Here is a 20,471-nt window from a genome sequence, read left to right as displayed (position 1 = left end):
GGGTAGCATGAGATGGATCCATAGCACTACATACAGCAGTTCATTATTTACTCACTGCTCTGTAGGGTACACCTAGGACTTTGCATATCTTAGGTAAGTTCCCCACAACTGATATACACAGACCCATTTCTGTTTCGGTGGTTTGTTTTGAGCAGCATTTCACTAAGTTGCTCAGGGCTGGCCTTGAACTCTATTTGCAGATAAGCTTGGCTTTGAATTTAGTTTATAATAATGTAATTATCCAATTCAGATGTATGTTCTCCTTTGTGTTAAAATTTTATCTGTGAAGAAATGCTAACAAGGGCTGGAGAGGTGGCTCACAACCATCTGTAATGAGATCCGATGCCCTCTTCTGGTGTGTCTGAAGACAGCTACAGTGTTTAAAAAATCTTAAAAAGCAATGCTAACAAGAGTAGCACATAAGAAGTAGATGGATAGCACACATGCGTCCTGCTCAGAGGTCCTTCTGTGTGGGTGTTCCAACCAGCTGGGGGGATTGTGCTTTCAGCACATTTGTTATTTTGCTTTTTTGGTTTTTTTTCCAACATCCCCCTAACCCCTCCCCCTTCCCTTCTCTATGGGTATTCCCCTCCCATCCTCCCCCCATTACCACCCTCCCCCAAACAATCACGTTCACTGGGGGGGGGGGGGTCAGTCTTGTCAGGACCAAGGGCTTCCCCTTCCACTGGTGTTCTTAGTCAGCACATTTGTTAACAGGTCAAAATGCAGATCTTTGTGAAGACCCTGACTGGCAAGACCATCACCCTGGAGGTGGAGCCCAGTGACACCATCGAGAACGTGAAGGCCAAGATCCAGGATAGGGTAGGTAGGGAAAATGGGGGAGTTGTTTGGCCGTAAGAAGGCCACACCAACAATTGTTGTAGTCTCTGATGCCTGTGTCCTGACTGGATCCGGCTGAAAGTCCCTATGATCAAGAGTTCAAGCAGGTCAATTCAGCATGTCTGATGATGGATCTCACCAAAGCTATACATTCTGTAATATACAAATCTCAAAACAAAATTTAAGTATCGTCAAGATATCTCTTTTGTTTGATTCTCTGGAATCTAGTCTTCAGGAGGTCTCCCTTCGTCATATCTGATCCATATAGCTCTGGAAGGTGTATACACACTAATCGCCTTTTCTAAAAATGTAAAGACAAAAACTTTCTTCCAAAATAGCATGTCCTTGAGCCAGAAACCAGAAAAACCTTTAGCTTGACCTCTCTCCCAGAGGAATAATATAACGACAAACAGAATTCAAAATATAATTCAAAATCACACCCATTTTGAAAATTAAAACAATCCAAAACAAATGAACTAAAATACTGTATGAACCTATTCTTAGGCTTTTCCTATTCTGTCATGTCAGGAAACTAACTCAAAATTCCAGTGGAGCCCATGAACAAAGAATCAGAGTTTCCTGTAGACTTTAATATACCATCTATCTGTTATGCTCTCTATCTGGAGCCACAGACTTCTACTTATTAACATCTTTTCACAGCATGCCAATTATCACTGCTCTCTACTCGGAGTCTGTGACTAATTTTCCCTATCCTAGTTCTGAACTGGGGAGAAATCCCCTATGTGATTCAGACAAAATCTGTATATAAATCTATATGAAAAGCAAATAATCCCAATTTTATAAATTCACAGTTCAATCAATATCTGTGCCAAGAAGAAGGCAGCTTCCATTTTCAGAGCAGCCATCTTGTCTCTTTTCACAGCAGGGGACGTCAGAGCCCTCTTTCTTTGTTCTAAGGCTCCTACCTTGAGTCAACATGTGACTCAACTCTACCCTGCTATCCAGTCTCTAAATTTCAAACTAGATTTAGAACTAAAGGCTAAGAATCTTACATTTCTAGTGGATTCTTGCCTGCCAGGTTGGACGTCATCTGTTGTGTGAAATAATACTAATGCCACCACATTACCATGGGCAGGGCTGTGTTCTCATCTCATCAGGCTCTCTGATTCAGGGCTCCAAAATCTCTCCACTGGATTCCCTAAGTTCCCATGCCAGGTCGCTGCCACACCAGCCCCACGCATTCAAATTCACATAGCTGGGGTGTACTTCTTGCAAGCCCATGAAAAGGTAATAATTTATAATATAGTTCAAAGGTAGAGCAAAATTTAAAAAATTAAGTAAAAAAATATGAGCTGGTTTATTTATTTTTATCTTCGCAAATTTCCAGCTGGGCCACTTGGGAGATATAGGCAAGAAGATAAGGAGTTAAAAATCATTCTTGGCTACATAGAGATTTTGAGGCCAGTCTGGGCTGACAAAACACTCCATACTTTTTTCCTTTAAGGTATTGTATTGTTTAGGTTTGTGAAGAAAGGATTGCTGACAGGGCCAAACTCAAAGGTCATGTAAGACTTTGGGCCCATATATGGCTTATCAACTATTTTAACAATCTTGTCTTTTTTACTGCTTAGAAAAGGAATTAGTATTTCTATGAAGACAAGCTTTATAGCAGTTTCAATTTTGTAAGTTGTAAGTTATGCTGAAATTCATGAACATCAGCCAGCAAGAAATATAAACCAATCCTTCAGGGTCCCTTTATTTTTTCTGTCACTCTACGCTGCCCCCATTAAATATAGTATAGCTTAACAAATTTTTACAACTAAAAGCATCGTATAATTGATATGTAGATTTATTGAATTTTTATGTAAACATATTCACATTTAATACCACAAACATTGGATCCCATACTCTAATCCATGCAATAGACACTGTAGTCTAGACCCTGTGTTTCTGCTCACCTTCTATCTAAATTTCTGACTCACAAACAAGGCAAGATATCATTGAATTTCTTGTATTGGAATCTTAAATAATCAAAATTTAAAAGTTGTATCCTTATCAGACCATACAATTAAGCTTGTTGTCTGGGCTATTTTATCTACCAAGAGAACAGCTTCCCATGTTCTGTTGCAAGTAGGTTCCCTAGTACCCATCCTATTACTGATACACTTTGCTAGACACTTAAAATACTGATACCAAAGCAAAATGTACTAATTCTTTAATTTACTTGGAGGAAAGGTGGTATTTCCATCTTCTGTAGGAGGTCAAAGACAACTACGTATAGTCATTCTAATTGCCAGTCAAAATTCTAGGATGCAATGGAAAGAGACTAATGAGGGCCCGAGAAGCTTTACATAGTTGGTGACCTCTAGGGAAGAGTCAGTTTGAAGGACATGCTTATCAGTGTGTTACCTACACTGCAGTAGATGGCTCACACCCAAAGCATGTGGACAGCACAATTTGGAGTGGGTAGGTTATTAGAGAAGAGAGAGGAGTTGGGGGGGGGGAGGGGATACAAAGTTGTCAAGAGGGGTGTAAAGTGGATGTGGGGGTGTTAAGGTAAAAGGTTGGTAGTGAATGATTCAATATATTGTATGAAACTCTCAAAGAACAAGAACAAAAAGTAGTTTTATATAAATTAATAAGGGAAAAAAGTTTGGAGAAGAAAATGTGTGAATGTGAGACCAGTCAAGGCCCTCCTGAGAATAAGTGGATATAGTAACAAACACTGCAAACCAGAAGATCTTCGGAGTTAGTATGCAAAGGATTTCCCTACATGTACATTCTGGGAGTGATGGAAGGACAACACTTAGGTGAGAGGTTGTTGGGTTTTCCTAACAAATGAAGTACTTGTTTCAAGGTCTGAGATTCATGTTCAGGGAATTTGTCTTCCCAGGTTTAGGGTGCAGTGATCTTAGACCCAAGAATTGTAACAAGAGGCACTACTAACTCTAAAGGAGCTAGACTGTTTGCTTCAGAAGGCTCTAATTTGGAGAATTATAAGTTTCTGCCTTATGTAAGAGAGTATGAGGCTGGGATGGGGGAACTGTTTACAGAAAAAGTAAATGTTGAAGGAAAAGAAAGCTTACAAAAGAGTTAGTTTCTCAGAGCCAGTCAGGGTGAATACAGAGTGCGTGGTAAGCCATGTTTGCCCAGGCAAATGTACTTAAGTGTGTGGGTTAGTACTACAGCTATCCAACTGGGCCCATCTGAAAGAGCTCAGTTATTAAACAGTGTGTTTTCCCTACAAGCATGGTTCCAAGTTAGCGAAGGATGTGTAGTCCCAGGAAGTAGGGAAATTGTGGCCGGAGAACTGCTTGCACTATAGGGTTTGAAGCTAGTCTAGACAACATGGCGAGATTTTTGTTTTTAAACCAAACACAATAAATCGTATGTTTGCACTTCCAGCACTGGAAGGTGGTTCCTTCCCAGTCCACGTCTACCAGGATGCTGGTCCTGCTATGCCTCCATCTTACGGCTCTATTTGGTGAACGGACACCACGACCCAGGCGATTCTTACGACGGCAAACATTTCATGGGGCTGGCTTATGATTTCAGAGGTTCAGACCATTATCATCAATGGTGGACGAGGAGCGTTGTGCAGGCAGACATGGTACTAGGAAAGGAGCCAAGCGTTTTCATCTTCATCTGAAAGCAGCCAGGCTGCCTTGGTCTGAACAGTCAGACTGTGTTTCTACACTGGGCAGAGCTTGAATACTAGGAGACCTCAGAGCTCACCCCCACAGTGACACACTCCTCCAACAAGGGCACAATTCCTAACAGTTAAGAGTGCCACTCCCTATGGGCCAAGTATTCATACATGAATCTATGGGAGCCATACCTACTCAAATCACCACCCTCTAAGGACACCACCTGTGTCCTTGATCTGTATGCTTAATTGGTGCCATGCTATCCCTCCCTTCTGACACTGACGTGGCTTGCTCCCATACGATATTTATTCAGATCTAAATATCTGTCATCTAAAACAGTATTACATCCTTGTTTGTTTGTTTAAGGCAGTTTTAGATTCATTGCAAAACTGAGATGATGAAGGTACAGATCTTCCCAGATCCTCCTCTTTGCAAAGACGTTATTTATCTTTCTGGTGCTTCTCAGTGTCCCAGGTCTATCTTCTACTTTCCCTGTCCCAGTTCTTCTAGATCAGTAATTTCCCCTATGAACAGCCCTGGTTCCTTTTCACTTAGAATGGTGTTTAAACCCAAGATCCGGTTGCCAGCTCATTGCTACAAGGGTATATTTAATTACATGTCTTGGCAGCTTCAAAGCAAGGCTCTATACACGTGTATTCTAACCTATGTACACACGTCTATAAAAACCCACCGTGTACAGTCATTTGTATGTGCATTCACCTCGGCGTGAGTTCTTACTGTTGTGTCACACTCTAATCCATCGACCACTCGTACTGGTTTCCCTTACTTACCTTTAACAACCCACTTCATCAGCACAGCTCCCACCACCCACCATAGGGAACTTCATGCTCCAACCCAGCTCACAGACAGCAGGAGCAGAGCTGCCTGTCTGCACTTCTTTACCTCACTTATCTTTATCTTACCTTGATTTCTTCTGTGCTATACTCCGTGCTCTGTACTCTGACCACTCAATAAAGTTTTATTTTCTACTTATCTCCTCTATGACAAAAAGATTCTCACTGCTGAGTCTTCAATTTTAAACTATTTTACACAAAGTAGGTACTTAATTTTTTAAAAGAGCTAAACAATGAACAAATAAATGAGAAAATTTGCCTATTAGATTAATTAGACTGAACCAGGAGGGCTTTCCCTAGCCAGCACTAGTGTGTTGTCCAGCTTTGAGATGCTGTGTCTGTGTCAATAAAATCATAAATCTACCATATAATTTAGATTTTTACAAAACCAATTCATTTGATTTCTCTCCTCATCTGGTATAATAAAGTCACCTAAGAAATCAGTGATCAGAAACTTGCACCTATCTAACCATCCTTCATTTTCAGTCACTGCCAACTGAAATGTCACATACATGCTAACCTAGTTTTAATCTTGTAGAAACACTCTTGTTGTGGGAACAGGGGTTCCTTGTGTAGGCCTGGGTGTCCTGTGGACCAGCTGTCTTGCAACTCGGAGATCCGCCTGCTGCTGTGCATCACACTTCCGGCTCCCAGACTTTAATGTACTCTGCTATCTAGTGACTAAATTTCCACCTAATCCAGCAACAAGAACAACATAATCACTGTTTTAAGACCATAACATACAGTTAATAAAGAATTACATTGAAAAATTAAGTGGTTGATTTTAAATTAATCTTTTAAAAGAACTACTAAGGGGACTAAAATGATGCTTGAGAAAAAAATACAAATTTGTTCTTCTCCTGAGTGTGAAAGCCTGAGGTTTAAGAACAAAGACAGTAATAGGAAACATATGGAAAAGATCGGTAACTAAATGGAATCTTGGCCCAAGTATGGTCTGCCACATTTCACATACCAATGTCTCAAGTAATAGACTAGATGTTTACAATATTGCCAAAGTATCGTTGAAATACTGTATACTTTTCTCAAATCTGAAACATAAAAATAAATTCTGTGAGTTACTTATAAAGTCTAATAGAAAACACTGTTTTAAAGAACCAAAAATGAACTTCTCAAGCTTGAAAGAATGTTCTTCCAAAAAACTCAACAGCGGCTGCCAAGAGACACAGCTAACTCTGTTTAACTATGAAAACATTAGCACAAAAATTTAGCCTTGCAGTAAGCAGGCTTGCTAGCTGCAACTCTTAAGGAGGGCTCACTTAGCAAATGGAGAAAGTTTCTAAATGCACACAGTAAAAGGCAGAAGTTGCTGGGCAGCGGAGGCTTTTATTTGCTTAAAGAGAAAATGCACTATAAAGTTATTTTTTGTACTGAGGGGAAAGGCAAGGCATTAGCATCAACGGCTGAGGGAATTCATTTATCTTTGAAAAGTTATGAGTAGCCTATATAAGTGGGAAAGCTGTGCCTTTAATCTGTGAAACCAATGTACTCTACTGTATTTTCAAAGTAAACTAGAAGTGAAATGCTGTCTGTTTCTGTTTCTGATTCTTAGCTTCAAAACGGGAAGCACTGATGTGAATACAAGCCTCTGTCAACCCAGAGACCGGATACAATTTTGAATTCCACCTTAAATTGCTGAGACACTGGGCTCCAGGTCACAGTGGACTTTAATCTGAAGAATTCTTTGGCATAAAAACGAAAATAAAAACAGTAATCAGTACATGTTGTTTCATTTAGGCTTGTTTGCCTTTCATATTAGGGAAAATTCTTGCCACACCTCAAACCAAAATTAAGGAGAAAAGAAAGAAGTAAGCCACATAAATCTGACCAAGAACACAAACATCTTGCTTTGAATCCACAAAATTCTGTATAATGAAAAGAAGTACAAAATTTTAATTCAACCCAAGTGTTTTCCAAGCAGATTGTATTTACTTAAATTGCTACAGTAATTCAAAGGACAGCCCTGTCTGGACACAGAGTTACTGTGGATTTTTAAGAAACTCCGTTAAAGAATTTAGGCATTTCTGATTCAGTTAAAGGATTGCCAATTCATCAATCCCTGAAACCAAAGCAATCTCAACAGGTATGATGATAAAGTCATTCTCAACTCTTAAAGAATGTATTCTTACTGTTACAAAAGTGTATTGGGTTTGCTAAATATTAAATTAGACTGTGCTTATCATAAAAGTGCAATCTGGGAAGCAAAATATGGCTAAAATTACATAAATTTTTGATTAGGCAAAATTTTCAAGCAAAAAGATCAGTAAGGTGAGTTTAACTTTTTGATTTAAAATGACTCAACAAACAGTATTTGTTTATATTCTTTTTTAAAAATAAAATTGGACAAAGGGATAGATTCTTGGGTTAAAGGAATCAATCTCTCTTTAGTTTCTTGGGTGTGCTTTTCTGCTCTTAATTTTTAAACGACAAACAATCTGCTAATGCTTTGTTGAAAAATTTCCTACTGGGAAAATTACCGATTTACAATGTCTGCTTTCATTTCTATCATTCCAAAATATGAACATTTTATCTGGTTATTAAAGAATTCTTAAGTTTAAGTTAATTAAGATTTAAATGTATTGGTTCTGTATGTATGTATGTATGTATTATTATTATTATTTTAACTGAGATACTTTTTGAATAGCAGAAGATTAAATTCAAAGTTGTTTTAGACAAAAATTTACACATGTACAAATGATTTTTATATTCTGGCTTCTATAGCATACCAGTAAAACAATTACATCTTTAAAATAGTGAAATGTTATGATGCTTTTACTTTAAGATGCTTTACTGCAGAACTAAGTAAATTATAACACATTTTTATTAATTTGGGTTAGGACCTACATTCATTTTTTAAATGAATGTTTTTCTTTAAGTGTGAGAAATGTTATGATAATGATATTCTCATTGTGTTATATGCAAAATTCATATTAATGGATAATTTCTTAAATTTTACATTATTGCTTTGCTTTAATTTTTCTCCATCTCTTATTTTTATAATAGACAACGTAATATAAGTGAGAAATATCACATATTGTTATAGAGAAATAAGTACAAAAGAGAATACCCAGTTCTGTAACTTTTAATCATCTAAAGAAACCAGCATGGTGAAATGCTTAGAGTCACCAACATTAACAGAGAAAGGCATTGCTAACAAGATACAACCTGTGACTTCTTAAGTCACTCATTCCACAGACTTTTGACTACTTAGAACAAGCACACTGCACTGAGACTCTGTTAAAAATTAGAGATTGGGAAATGGGATGACTGACAGTGAGTTACTCTTAGGTTTTTTAAGTTCTATTACAAGGAACAGGACAGACATTGTAGACTATGGAAACAAAGTAAGCAAATACGCTCAGCAATGACTAAGAAGAGACTCACTGTATAAGATGAAGTCAAATCACTAAAGGGAGAGCAGGTGTCACAGGGGAGGAGAGGAAGAAGTAAATGAAAGGACTTCAGAGGAAAGGTTGCTCTCCAGGGCAATCTTCCTGAAGTGCTTGCAAAGACCAGTTTCTGATCCTAAGATGAGCTAGCAGGAAGTATCAAGATTCCTTTTCTTCCAACACCTCAAACCCCTGAGCAACAGATTCTAATTCTAAATCCTACGGTTGCTGCTGGTGACTGCTAATGGTCCTAACACACGGACAGCAGTAAGACACCGTGCATGGATGCTCATGAGCAAGTGTGACAGAACTTCTGAGTCCTCTGTGGCCTGGCTTGGGGCCACAAACCAGCTCTGCTTCTTGGTTCTCAGTGCACATTTTGAGAAAGCAGCCTCTTAGAATCTAACTCTAGTGGCTGTATTGGAACTGATACAAAGTAGCAAAATGATTTTAAAAATTACTTATAGCAAGTATAATAAAATCCTTAAAAAATTTCAATTAAAATGTCACCAACAAGAGAATAAAATGTGTAAGATTTCCCAAACCCATTTCTCCTAAAGTGCCAAAGTCTGGTTCAAATGATACTTATCCCAGGAGGATCAAGACCTGGCCCTGCAGTACTAATCATCCCCATTTAGTTATGGTTCATTTTGCAGTGTTGGGTCTCTTCTTCTAAACTGTTTGCTCTTCACAGAGAAGGGACCCTGTTTTCATTTTCTCTTTATTTCTGTGTTCCCTAACAACTTAGCATGTCGTCTCACAGATAAAAATAATTTTAGAAGATGTAACAACCTTAAATAATCCAATTAAACTACTACTATTTATAAAGTGCTGTACTAATAAGCATACAAATACGGTAGGCATCTGGTTGAGTAACGACAGCAAGAAAATGATTACCCCAAAGCAGACTCTACTAAGAACACTGCAGGATAAAGATCACAGCACAAATATCCTACTTTATTAAATTAGGACTTCATTAGCAGAGTGCAAATTCCTTAGGAATTTAGACGACTAGGTTCTGTCCTGTTGAACAGTTGTTATTTCTAGGAACTTCATACTTCTTACTTTTATGCTGTTGTTTATCTCTTTACTTGGAAATAGACTTCATCACCTCATTCATATAGAATTCTAAAAGTTCTTCAAAGCACAGTGCCTATGCTATGTCCTTCTTGGATTATACAGTAAAGAACAATTGATGCAATTATTTAGATCTGCTAGACTTAAAAAAAAAATCACATAGCCAGGCAGTGGTGGCACACACCTTTAATCCCAACACTACAGAGGCAGAGACAGGTAAATATCTGAGTTTGAGGCCAGCCTGGTCTACAGAGTGAGTTCCAGGACAGCCAGGGCTACACAGAGAAACCTTGTCTTCAAAAACAACAACAAAACCCCACCAGCACTAGCACCAGCACCACAACATCACTCATTACTAAAGAGATCAAAGCACTTCAATTTAGTTCTTTCCTATAGATAAGAGTAAATACAATATACTAGTACAAATAATTATTTAATATTCTTTTAAAAGCAAGGTATTCATCCAAAAAGAATGACGGGAAATGATGTTTTACAGCCTTGAGAAAAGAGACAAAAACCCAGTAGTCTTGGCAGAGGGAAAGGGGGTGGACCAAGGAGGTGCAGCCATGCCAGACTTAAGGTCACAGCCAAGAACTGAGAGTCAGCCTGTCAGCCTGCTTTGGTTTTCCTTCTTCATATTTAGCTATGTGAGTCAGAACGAGGGTAGGGAGGAAAGAGTCATTTGCCAGATGTAAAGAACTCAGAAAACTCAGGGAATGTGCAAAGGAGAAATGAGAACAATCAACTGTAGCATCTCAGGCAAAGGGAACTTATGACTGTCGGGAAGGATGGATGGAGGCAATGAAAACCCAGTAGCATTAACATGACAGACTCCTCTGAAACTCGGGGATACTTGTAGTTAGAGATACTACTGAAGATAGTATGGTCAGAGTATGGGTTGTTCAAAATCCAGAATATGACCTCTGGGAATTAGCTGGCCCAGAACATGAGTGCATAGGAAGAACTGAGACAAAACATGGGAGAAAAAAGAACAAATGAGGAGTTTTGTCAGAGAAATGATTAACTATTTTCTGTCAGTTATACCAATGGTAAAAAACAAGAGTAGCATTCTAGAAGAATAAAATGTAAATTATTTCCTTAACACACAGTAATGTTAGGACATTTGTTCATTCTCTCATAAAACCCCTGATGAGAAAAGTATAGAAAAAAATGTCTTTAAAAAGTTTCCTAAATAATGCTCATTTCAACTGGACAGCAGCTTTGAATTGGCTAAGGACGTTTACATGCCATCCTAACCGAGAAGGCTGAGGTGGTAAGGACGGCCTGAACGTTAGAAGGTGGAGACCATCCTGGTAGTGCAGGGAGACCAAAACCCCATCACCAACACCAAAAGCAAAGTGAGAGTTTAAACAAAATACTAAGACACAAGATAAGCATGTAAGATAAAGAAGGCAAGATTTGGAGCTGGGGAGGGAGCCCTGACAACAAAATCCTTACTTACCTTGCAAGCAAGAGCTGGTTCCATGTTAAAAAATAAAACAAAACCAGGTGTGGAGATCACACTTGCAATTAGTACCTGGGAGGCAGAGACGGGCAGTCCTTGTGGGTCGCTGGCTAGCTGGCCAGCATACAGTGAGAGACTCTTGTCTAAAACAATTGAAAGGTAGATGTGCCTGATGAATGATGCCTGAGGTTGTCTTCTAGGTTTCACAGGTACATGTGCATGCACACACAGGAAGCAAGGCATAACTTAACTATAACTTCTTATTATTAACAAATGTCACACTGTCCTTTTGAGGAGGCATCTTGCTGTATGTAGTACTACTGGCCTCCAACTCTGAAGCTCAAATGACCTGACCCTAAGCAAGTGGGACTATAGGCATGTGCATGTGGTTAGGAATTGCAATTCTTATCTTCTTAATAAAGCAAGAGGCAGAACTGTTAAATGGAAGGGATGAAATTTAAGCCTTCAAAATCCTTGTTTACAACATACTCCACCCTTCTTCAGGTTTCAGCAGAAATAACTGTTAATTATCTATAAAGCCTTCCTTCCCCTTACAGTCCTACTCAATACAATACCCTTCAGCTACACTGCACTGTATGTCTCTCATCCTCCTTTAGATTTCAAGCACCTAGGAGACAAGGATAGTGGCATTTTAATATCTATAATCCAAACCTTCAGTCAAAAATATTACTCAAAGTCAGGCATGGTAATGCTCTTGAGTTTAAGGCCAACCTCACTCCTCAGCCAACCTGGGAACTACAAGTGTGGAAGACAGAGTGGAAGGAAGTAAAGAAGAGGGATGGAAGGGAGGCAGGAAAGCAGGAAGGGAGGAAGGGAGGAAGGGAGAAGGGGGGGAAAGGAGAGAGGGAGAGAGAGAGAGAGAGAGAGAGAGAGAGCGAGCGCAGGTGGCGAGTGAGAGAGTGCAGAAAACAGTAAACAGAGGGAGTCAGGGAGAGAATATGAAAATATTAATCTAAGTGAAATTGAAACTTTGCCGAATATAAATATTTTTAAGAAGAAAATTTGAAAATGTACATAGGCTTAGAAAACAGGAGGAAAAAAATGACAGGGTTTTCTAAATAAGTTACCACATAATAAAGAACACTCTTTTAATGAACAAGGATAGAATTTCAGTAACAGAAGTATTAGGGAATGAGATTTTGGTTTAATAAATGTTTAATAGGCAAAATTCTTTAAGTGTTCACATAGGTAGCACACACCACTAATCAAGAAAAGGCTGGCAAGAATGCCCAGCACTTACAGTGGAGAAAATACTAGAGTGGCAGGGTGATGTCAGTAGAAACATCAGCATGTCTAGAAAACACAGCCACTGCAATTCTTTTTTATCTTTAAATTTTTTTTTTTTACAGTCCAGTCGTTATCCCCCTCCTATTCTGCCCCCCAACAGTTCCAGAAGATAATGGCTATACGTATAGCACTGTGCTTCATATATCTAATCTTAGCACTTGGGAGGCAGAGGCAGAAATTCCTGTAATTTAAGAACAGGTTGGTTTTCACAGTTAAGTTCTAGCCTGTAAGAGATACAAAGGGAATGTGGTCTATAAAAAATGAAAGTAAACAAGTAAAAGATAGTGACTACTTAGTAAAAAGTTCAGAACTGCACACTTCTGACTTCTGTTTAATGCAACATATTATTCTAAATTTCACAGGTACTTAAATATGAAATTGTCATTAGAGCTGTGCCTGTGCTTCCCAAATATTCTGCTATACATAGGCATCAACCTAATGTCAACTTATATGAGAATTTTTCTGGGTATTAATCGCTTTTCTCTTTGTAATAGGAGAAGAAATGGGCTTTTTAAGTCCAATATATGTCCTCTTCTTCTGTTTTGGAGTTAGAGTATACGGCCAATATGAAGCTTACCAGTGGGATGAAGATTATGAGCAAGAGCCAAGTGAGGATTATGAGCCAGAATTCCAGTTTCACCAAAATATCGAATATGGAGCTCCCTTTTATCAGAATATTTTAGGTTGTGCTAAGGAATGCTTCTGTCCAACTAACTTTCCAACATCAATGTACTGTGACAACCGCAAACTCAAGACTATCCCAGATATTCCAATGCACATTCAGCAACTCAACCTTCAGTTCAATGATATTGAGGCTGTGACTGCAGATTCATTCATCAATGCAACTCATCTTAAAGAAATTAACCTTAGCCACAACAAAATTAAATCTCAAAAGATTGATTATGGTGTGTTTGCTAAACTTTCAAATCTACAGCAACTTCATCTAGATCACAATAACTTAGAAGAATTTCCATTTCCTCTTCCTAAATCTCTGGAAAGACTCCTTCTTGGTTATAATGAAATCTCTACACTTCCAACACATGCCATGGATGGGCTGGTAAATGTCACTATGCTTGACCTCTGCTATAACCATCTCTCTGACTCCACGTTAAAAGGAAAGATTCTTTCCAAACTGGAAAAGCTCATGCAGCTTAACCTGTGCAATAACAGGTTAGAGTCAATGCCCCCTGGGTTGCCGTCATCACTTATGTATCTATCTTTAGAAAATAATTCAATTTCATCTATACCAGAGGATTACTTTCAGAAACTTCCAAAACTTCATGCTCTAAGAATATCACACAACAAACTTGAAGACATTCCATATGACATCTTTAATCTTTCCAATCTTATAGAACTCAATGTTGGACATAACAAACTGAAGCAAGCATTCTACATTCCAAGGAATTTGGAACATCTATACCTACAAAATAATGAAATACAAAGTATGCAAAATTTAAAAAAAAACAAACAAGAGTGGTATTTTGACCTTTTTTTTTTTTGGTGTGTGTGTGTGGGGGGGGTGTGTGTATGTTGAGCAAAGGTTTCTCTATGTAACCCAGGCTGCCCTGGAACTTGCCATGTAGATCAGGCTTATCCTCAAACTAATAGATGTACCCATCTGCCTCTGCCGCCCTAATGCTGAGATTAAAGGCACATGCACCAACACAGCAGATGAGAGGATGGTATTCTGACTCTTTATAAAGAATGAATTCTTAATAATCCATGCTTTACATAGTGATGAAAAGGGTTTCTCTGAGGATGGCTAAGGCAATGGCAGATGGTGGACTGGGAAATGGGAATGCCATTAATTTTTACCATCTTTTCTATTCAACTTTACCACCTTGACTATTATTAGCAAGCAGTACTAGAGAGCATCTGAAGATATATGACCCTGGGTAGTAGCAATGTATTTTTCCCCCTTTTCTTCTTCTTCTTTTTTTTTTTTTAAATTAAGATTGCTTCTACTAGGAAGCACTTATACAATCAGTAAAGCCAATGTGTTCATACTTATTTTGGTGATATGATATGTAAGTTTCACTTCATTTTAATTAATATAAAAATTAAACATAACCAAAAGTAATGAAATCTAACTCCATTTATATACTATAATAAAATTATATCTCATTTCATAATGTTGGAATTATGACTACCATATGCAGAATAAACTTTTGACTTGTATTTTTCAGGCATCAATGTGACAATGATGTGTCCTTCTCTTGATCCATTACACCATCACCATTTAACATACCTTCGTGTGGACCAAAATAAGCTGAAGGAACCAATAAGTTCATATATCTTCTTCTGCTTCCCTCGGATACACAGTATTTATTATGGTGAGCAGAGGAGCACTAATGGTGAAACAATACAACTGAAGACCCAAGTTTTCAGGCGCTATCAAGATGAGGAAGAGGAAGAGGAAGAGGAAGACGACAGTCAGGACCACACTCTTGAGGGTCAAGAAGAAACAGAAGAGCACTTTAATTCTCATTACTATGAAATGCAAGCATGGCAAAATACTATATAGGTACATATTTATGACTCCATAAAGCCTTACTAATTACAAATGTAAGCGTATACCTGCTCATAATAATATATCTAGAAGTATGTGCTAGTATAAAGACCCGAATTGCATTTGAGATGTTAGTGAGAATGGTTTTACTTCATAGGCGTAGTGCTTACTAGAAACGATGCAAACCTTAAGAAATATAAAGTAGAATGGCAAGTGGGAATAAACAAACTAAGCTCAAATGGCTTTGTATATTCTTTAAACTTAGAAATATTATCATACAAAAACGTGCAAGGCAAACAAGATGGTTAAGCAAATAAAGCATTTACTACCAAGCCTGACCTCTGAGAATAGAGAGACCCAACTCCTGTAGGTTGTGGAGTTTTCGTCTGGCCACATGTGTGCTGCCATGTGTGTTCCTGATAATGACGATGATAAATTAAATAAAATCCTCTGATTAGGCCACTTCCAATGAGGGACTTTTTCCTAGGGATGATCAGGTAAGTTACACTGGCTGTGAAGACAACAGCTGTCCTCTCCACCTGAAGAGGACATGGAAAAATGGAGGAATGCTAACTGAGCAGTAGTCTTTCACTCAAGAAAGATCATTTAATGGCTTTCACACTTGTATTTTTCTCTCTCCCGCCTCTCTGCCCGCCCCCTTTCTTCTTCTTCTCCTTCTTCTCCTTCTTCTCCTTCTTCTCCTTCTTCTCCTTCTTCTCCTTCTTCTCCTTCTTCTCCTTCTTCTCCTTCTTCTCCTTCTTCTCCTTCTTCTCCTTCTTCTCCTTCTTCTCCTTCTTCTCCTTCTTCTCCTTCTTCTTCTTCTTCTTCTTCTTCTTCTTCTTCTTCTTCTTCTTCTCTTCCTCCTCCTCCTCTTCCTCTTCCTCCTCTTCCTCCTCCTCCTCCTCTCCTTCTTTCCTTTCCTTTCCTCTTCTTTTCTTCTTTTGAGACAGGGTCTCTCTGTGTAGCTTTACTAATGACCACAGGTAAAAAGACTGAGCTGTAGCCTCCTCCCATCTGTATCACTTATGTTCTTCAGTTCATTTTAAAAGTATTTTAAGTAAGCTTTAAGGTGAATATTCAAACTGTTGTGTGAATTCTTTTACTTATGCTTCACAGGACTCGTGATTAAAAAAAGGAACAAATGTAAATCTGTGTATGCCAGTACAAGGAATCCAAAAACACACAGTAAAGTTTCAGACAAGGTACAATTAGCAGATGCACACACTGTAATTTGGAACCTTTGTTCATACTTCTGAGTGTTGAGAGGCCTCTACTGGTTTTCCTGCTTGAGCAGGTTGTTAGCGTCACCAAAAGAACTCCTCCCCTGCCCACACGTGCACAGCTGACAACGCACAATGAACACAAACAGCACTCCATCCCTCATTTAAACATTTCACAGCAGGTTAGTTAGTGAGTGTATCCCTGTGGTACAAGCCGTAAGATCCCGTTGATTCTTCTAAAATACTTCAAAATGGAATTATAAATGCAATTATTCATTAAGAATAAAAATGTGATACTGTGAGTGTTAAAAAATAAGCAAGATCAGACTATTTTTCTAACTTCTATCATTTTAAAATTTAAAAAGAGCCATTAAAGAAATGTAAACCAAAATTACAATGATGGCAACCAAGAAACCAGCAAATAACAAATACTGGTGAGAAAACAAAGATTGGTCCCTCACACAGTGGACAGAAAATGACACAGCAATTTGGAAAGCGCCAGCTGGGTATGAATCAGCACATCTGCTTCCAGGTGCACGCCCATGGACTTAAGACAGGTTCACTCCAAAGTCTGCCAAGAGCATCCATGGCAGCATTCCTCAAAAGAGGACATCAATAGCTGGGTGCATTGGCACAAAACTGTGTCACCCCAGTGTTTGGGAGTGGAGGGCAGATGTGGGAGATTTAGAAGTTCAAAGAGATTCTCCCATATACAGCAAGTTTGAGACTCCCAAGGGCTGGACCCTGTCTCAAAAAAGAACTGATAACAGGGTTTTCTTTACAAGTTTTCTAAAATTATTATGATGGTTATTATAAAAAACATGAATATATTAAAATGACTGAATTTGTACACTTTAAAAAGATGAATTTCGGGGCTGGGGATTTGGCTCAGTGGTAGAGCGCTTACCTAGGAAGCGCAAGGCCCTGGGTTCGGTCCCCAGCTCCAAAAAAAAAAAAAAAGAACCAAAAAAAAAAAAAAACCAAAAAAAAAAACCACACAACTTACCCTAACACAAGAAATAAACAAAATGCTGAAGAGGCAGGAACAATAAACCAGGTAACCATGGATACCATAACTAATTTCTGGCCTGGGCTTGGTGAAGCAGCTACTTCAGGAAGAAGTGGTATTGAGATATGGCAGAAACTGACTGGCCAAAGTAGATTATAGATTCATGTAAACGAGTAGTAGTTTAATTAAACCCTTATACTAAAAAGTGAAAATTCTCAATTTTGAAGTCTAAAAATTGTTAAATTCCTTCTAAATTACAAAATACACTTTTAATTTTAAAAAATAATCCTTAACAAAAACCCAAAGTATACATCTGGCAACTGAAAAAAAAGAAAAAAATTGGTATTAGACACGTGGGTATGAAACCTTACATTTTTACTTGTAAGACAGGTAACTGAATGATTGATTATTCAGCCACTCTAAACCTCTAAACCTTACCTGGCCTCATTCTGAAGGAAGACAATTGTGTAAGGCTGCTGGAAGGCTCTAGAGGCACAGGGACTGCAGGCATTCAGTTAGTAACCTCCTCAGCATGCCAAAAGGTGGGTACTACATACTGCAGGGCTAGCAGTGGGTTTCTCGAACCAGTGGCCACAGAGAATGGAGCCAGCATCTGAGACCCTTCCATCACTGTTCTCAAGTAAAAGGTTAGTATTAGACATAAGACACTAAGGGTTTCATTAAGGTTCTTAAGTCCAATATTCTGTGACAAACCAAAGCAATTTCATTATTAGACAGTTCAGCACACTTCCAGATGGCTCACCAGGGTGAGTCAGCAGGCTTCCTTCCATTCCCCTCACAAGGCTTCTCCTCTGCCCTACAAGGCAAGCATGCATCTCCCACCTAGTATGAAGACCAGATTTAACTTGCTCAGGTTCCTCCCTCCAAGGACACTCAAGTAAACTGTGTCACTAAGTCCCTCCTGCTGAAAACCAAGACAATGTAGGTCTACAAATATTTATCACTGACACAGTGAATTCAAACAAATCCAAGGATCTCTCAGTAAACACAAAGAAAAAAAAATATATATCTTAAAAGGCTAAACTGCTTATAAGGACTAAGAAAACATGTATATCACAACAAAATTCCAAGATTAGTCAACAAAAATAAACACATTTAGCTTCTAGAAAAGAAACAAAAATAAAAGATTCTTCAGAAATATGCTCAAATGCTATTGTTTGAAAATGTATTGTTTGAAGCACAGATTTTTAACTTATTCCTCAACTGAATGACTACTAAGCTAAAATGCAGATGCATGTGTATCATATGACACATAGAACCAGCTCCAGGAGGGAAGAAAGCAGAAAAGGAAGAAAGAAAACAAAAAATCCTCATCTCTTCTATAGACTTTTTGTCTTATAAAGAATTCCTACGTCCCCAAGGATGGCTGGAACTAAAATCCTGGTTTCCTGATTCGAAACACATGTTTTTCCTTCTAAACCGTGGAAATAAAGTAAAAGAACAGCTGGAAACAAGATTAGACCTTAACAGCTCAAAGTCCCAAGTCTCCTGCGTGGTGCTCCAATAGCCTACAAGAATCTTAGTTAAACTAACTGTATTTGGTATAACTAAGCACTGTTAGAAGTAGCATGGCATCACACACACACACACACACACACACACACACACACACACACAATCTTCCATCACTGTAAGTATTCAGACTATGAATACATTAGACACTAAAAGAAAAAATCATAGATAAAATATTTTTTTAAAAAGCATGAACTCGTCCTCCCATGGCACTGTGACCTGATTCCCCCTTCCTTGCTGGGTAAAGTACTTACAGTCTCATCTGCTTCATATGAACAAGAGATCTATGTTCACGCAAACACAGGATTTAAGACAGCAAGCCTGCTAGCAGGTCTTAGAATGTTGGATTTAAAAAGTCTTAAGTATCTAGTAACTCCATAATTCTCACAGGCAGTTTTAAAATATAATTTATTTTTATTTATATTTGTGAGTAAACATCCAAGTGCCTGCAAGATAGTGCCTGAGGTAGTCAGAAGAGGAAACTGAAACTCTGGAGTTGGGAGTTACAGGTGGGTGTTGGGTCCTTTGGAAGAGCAGTAAGTACTTTTACCTGCTACGCCATCTGACAGCTATAGTGCATAGCTAGGTGGTAGGTACCTTCTAGGTTTTCCTTGCTTTAGACTTTTGTTTTTTAATTCATTTTTCTAAGTTTCTTTAGAACTTTAAATAGTTTTAAAACATTTATTAATTAATGTATATGAATATATGAATATGGCACTGGATCCCATTACAGACGGTTGTGAGCTACCCTATGGTTGCTGCTGAGGCAGCTCTCCAGCCTTTATTTTGTAATTCTGGAGACAGGCTCTCATGTATCTTGGGTAGCCTGGAATTAAACAAACAAAATGACAACAACAAACCTGCCTGGCCCTGAGGCCCGAATGCTGGGATTTAAGAGGCTCTACCATGACTGACATTCAGCAGTGTCAGAAGACTTATTTGGTTTTTCAGCTGGGGGCTACTTCTACTTGCATCTAATGAGTAGGGAGACAAGGTACTTACAAACACACTCAGTGCACATACAATAAATAGTCCACAACAAAGAACTATCAGGTCCAAACAAAGTGTCAACAATATACAGGCCAAAGAACTCTACAGTAATTAGAATATAGTTCAATAGATATAGAAACTGAGCCTCCTTGGAACTGGAGAGATGGGTCGGTGGTTAAAAGCACTTGTTACTCTTCCAGAAGACCCATGTTCAATTCCCAATACCACATGGAGGCTCAGACTTTAACTCCAGTTCCAAGGGATCTGACCCTCTCTTCTGAACTCTTTGGTATCAAGCCTATAGGTGGTATACAGATACACGTGCAGGCAAAATATCCATAGCATAAACTTGAGGGGGTTGGGCAGGAAGGGAGTGGCTACTGAGGTAATCAAAGCTTAGACCTCAGAGAAGTATTCTGACTCTTAAACCACAGTTTCCTATGAAGTCAGATGACGATATTGAAGATGGAGAAAATAGCAACCCACTGAGTAGTTATGGTTTGTCTTAGTTAGGGTATCCATTGCTATGAAGAGACACCATGACCAACACAACTCTTTTTTTTTTTTTTTTTTTGGTTCTTTTTTTTCGGAGCTGGGGACCGAACCCAGGGCCTTGTGCTTCCTAGGCAAGCGCTCTACCACTGAGCTAAA

The 20,471-nt window shown here is 38.5% G+C and overlaps 2 protein-coding genes across 3 annotated transcripts in view; one reads left to right on the top strand and one right to left on the bottom strand.

The window, feature by feature from the left end:
• The window catches only part of Cenpp (centromere protein P), a 175,462-nt gene that overhangs the window by 113,661 nt on the left and 41,330 nt on the right, over nucleotides 1–20,471 (bottom strand). Inside the window, exon 6 of one of the 2 annotated variants that reach the window (XM_087591464.1) lies at nucleotides 14,062–14,950. Within the exon in view, the coding sequence (XP_087447590.1) occupies nucleotides 14,888–14,950 (63 nt within the window). The 3' untranslated portion in view covers nucleotides 14,062–14,887. 2 annotated transcript variants of the gene reach the window in all.
• Nucleotides 7,105–15,307, top strand: Omd (osteomodulin). The gene is given in 3 exon segments (NM_031817.2): nucleotides 7,105–7,403; nucleotides 13,054–14,001; nucleotides 14,746–15,307. Coding segments are annotated over 2 exon segments (1,278 nt in total). The 5' UTR covers nucleotides 7,105–7,403; nucleotides 13,054–13,061; the 3' UTR covers nucleotides 15,084–15,307.

The sequence above is a fragment of the Rattus norvegicus genome, chromosome 17 (assembly GCF_021556685.1).
Source record: "Rattus norvegicus strain SHRSP/BbbUtx chromosome 17, alternate assembly SHRSP_T2T, whole genome shotgun sequence".
Lineage (NCBI taxonomy): Eukaryota > Metazoa > Chordata > Mammalia > Rodentia > Muridae > Rattus > Rattus norvegicus.
The sequence above is the reverse complement of the archived record's forward strand: the minus strand, read 5'-3'. Positions and strand labels throughout refer to the sequence as shown.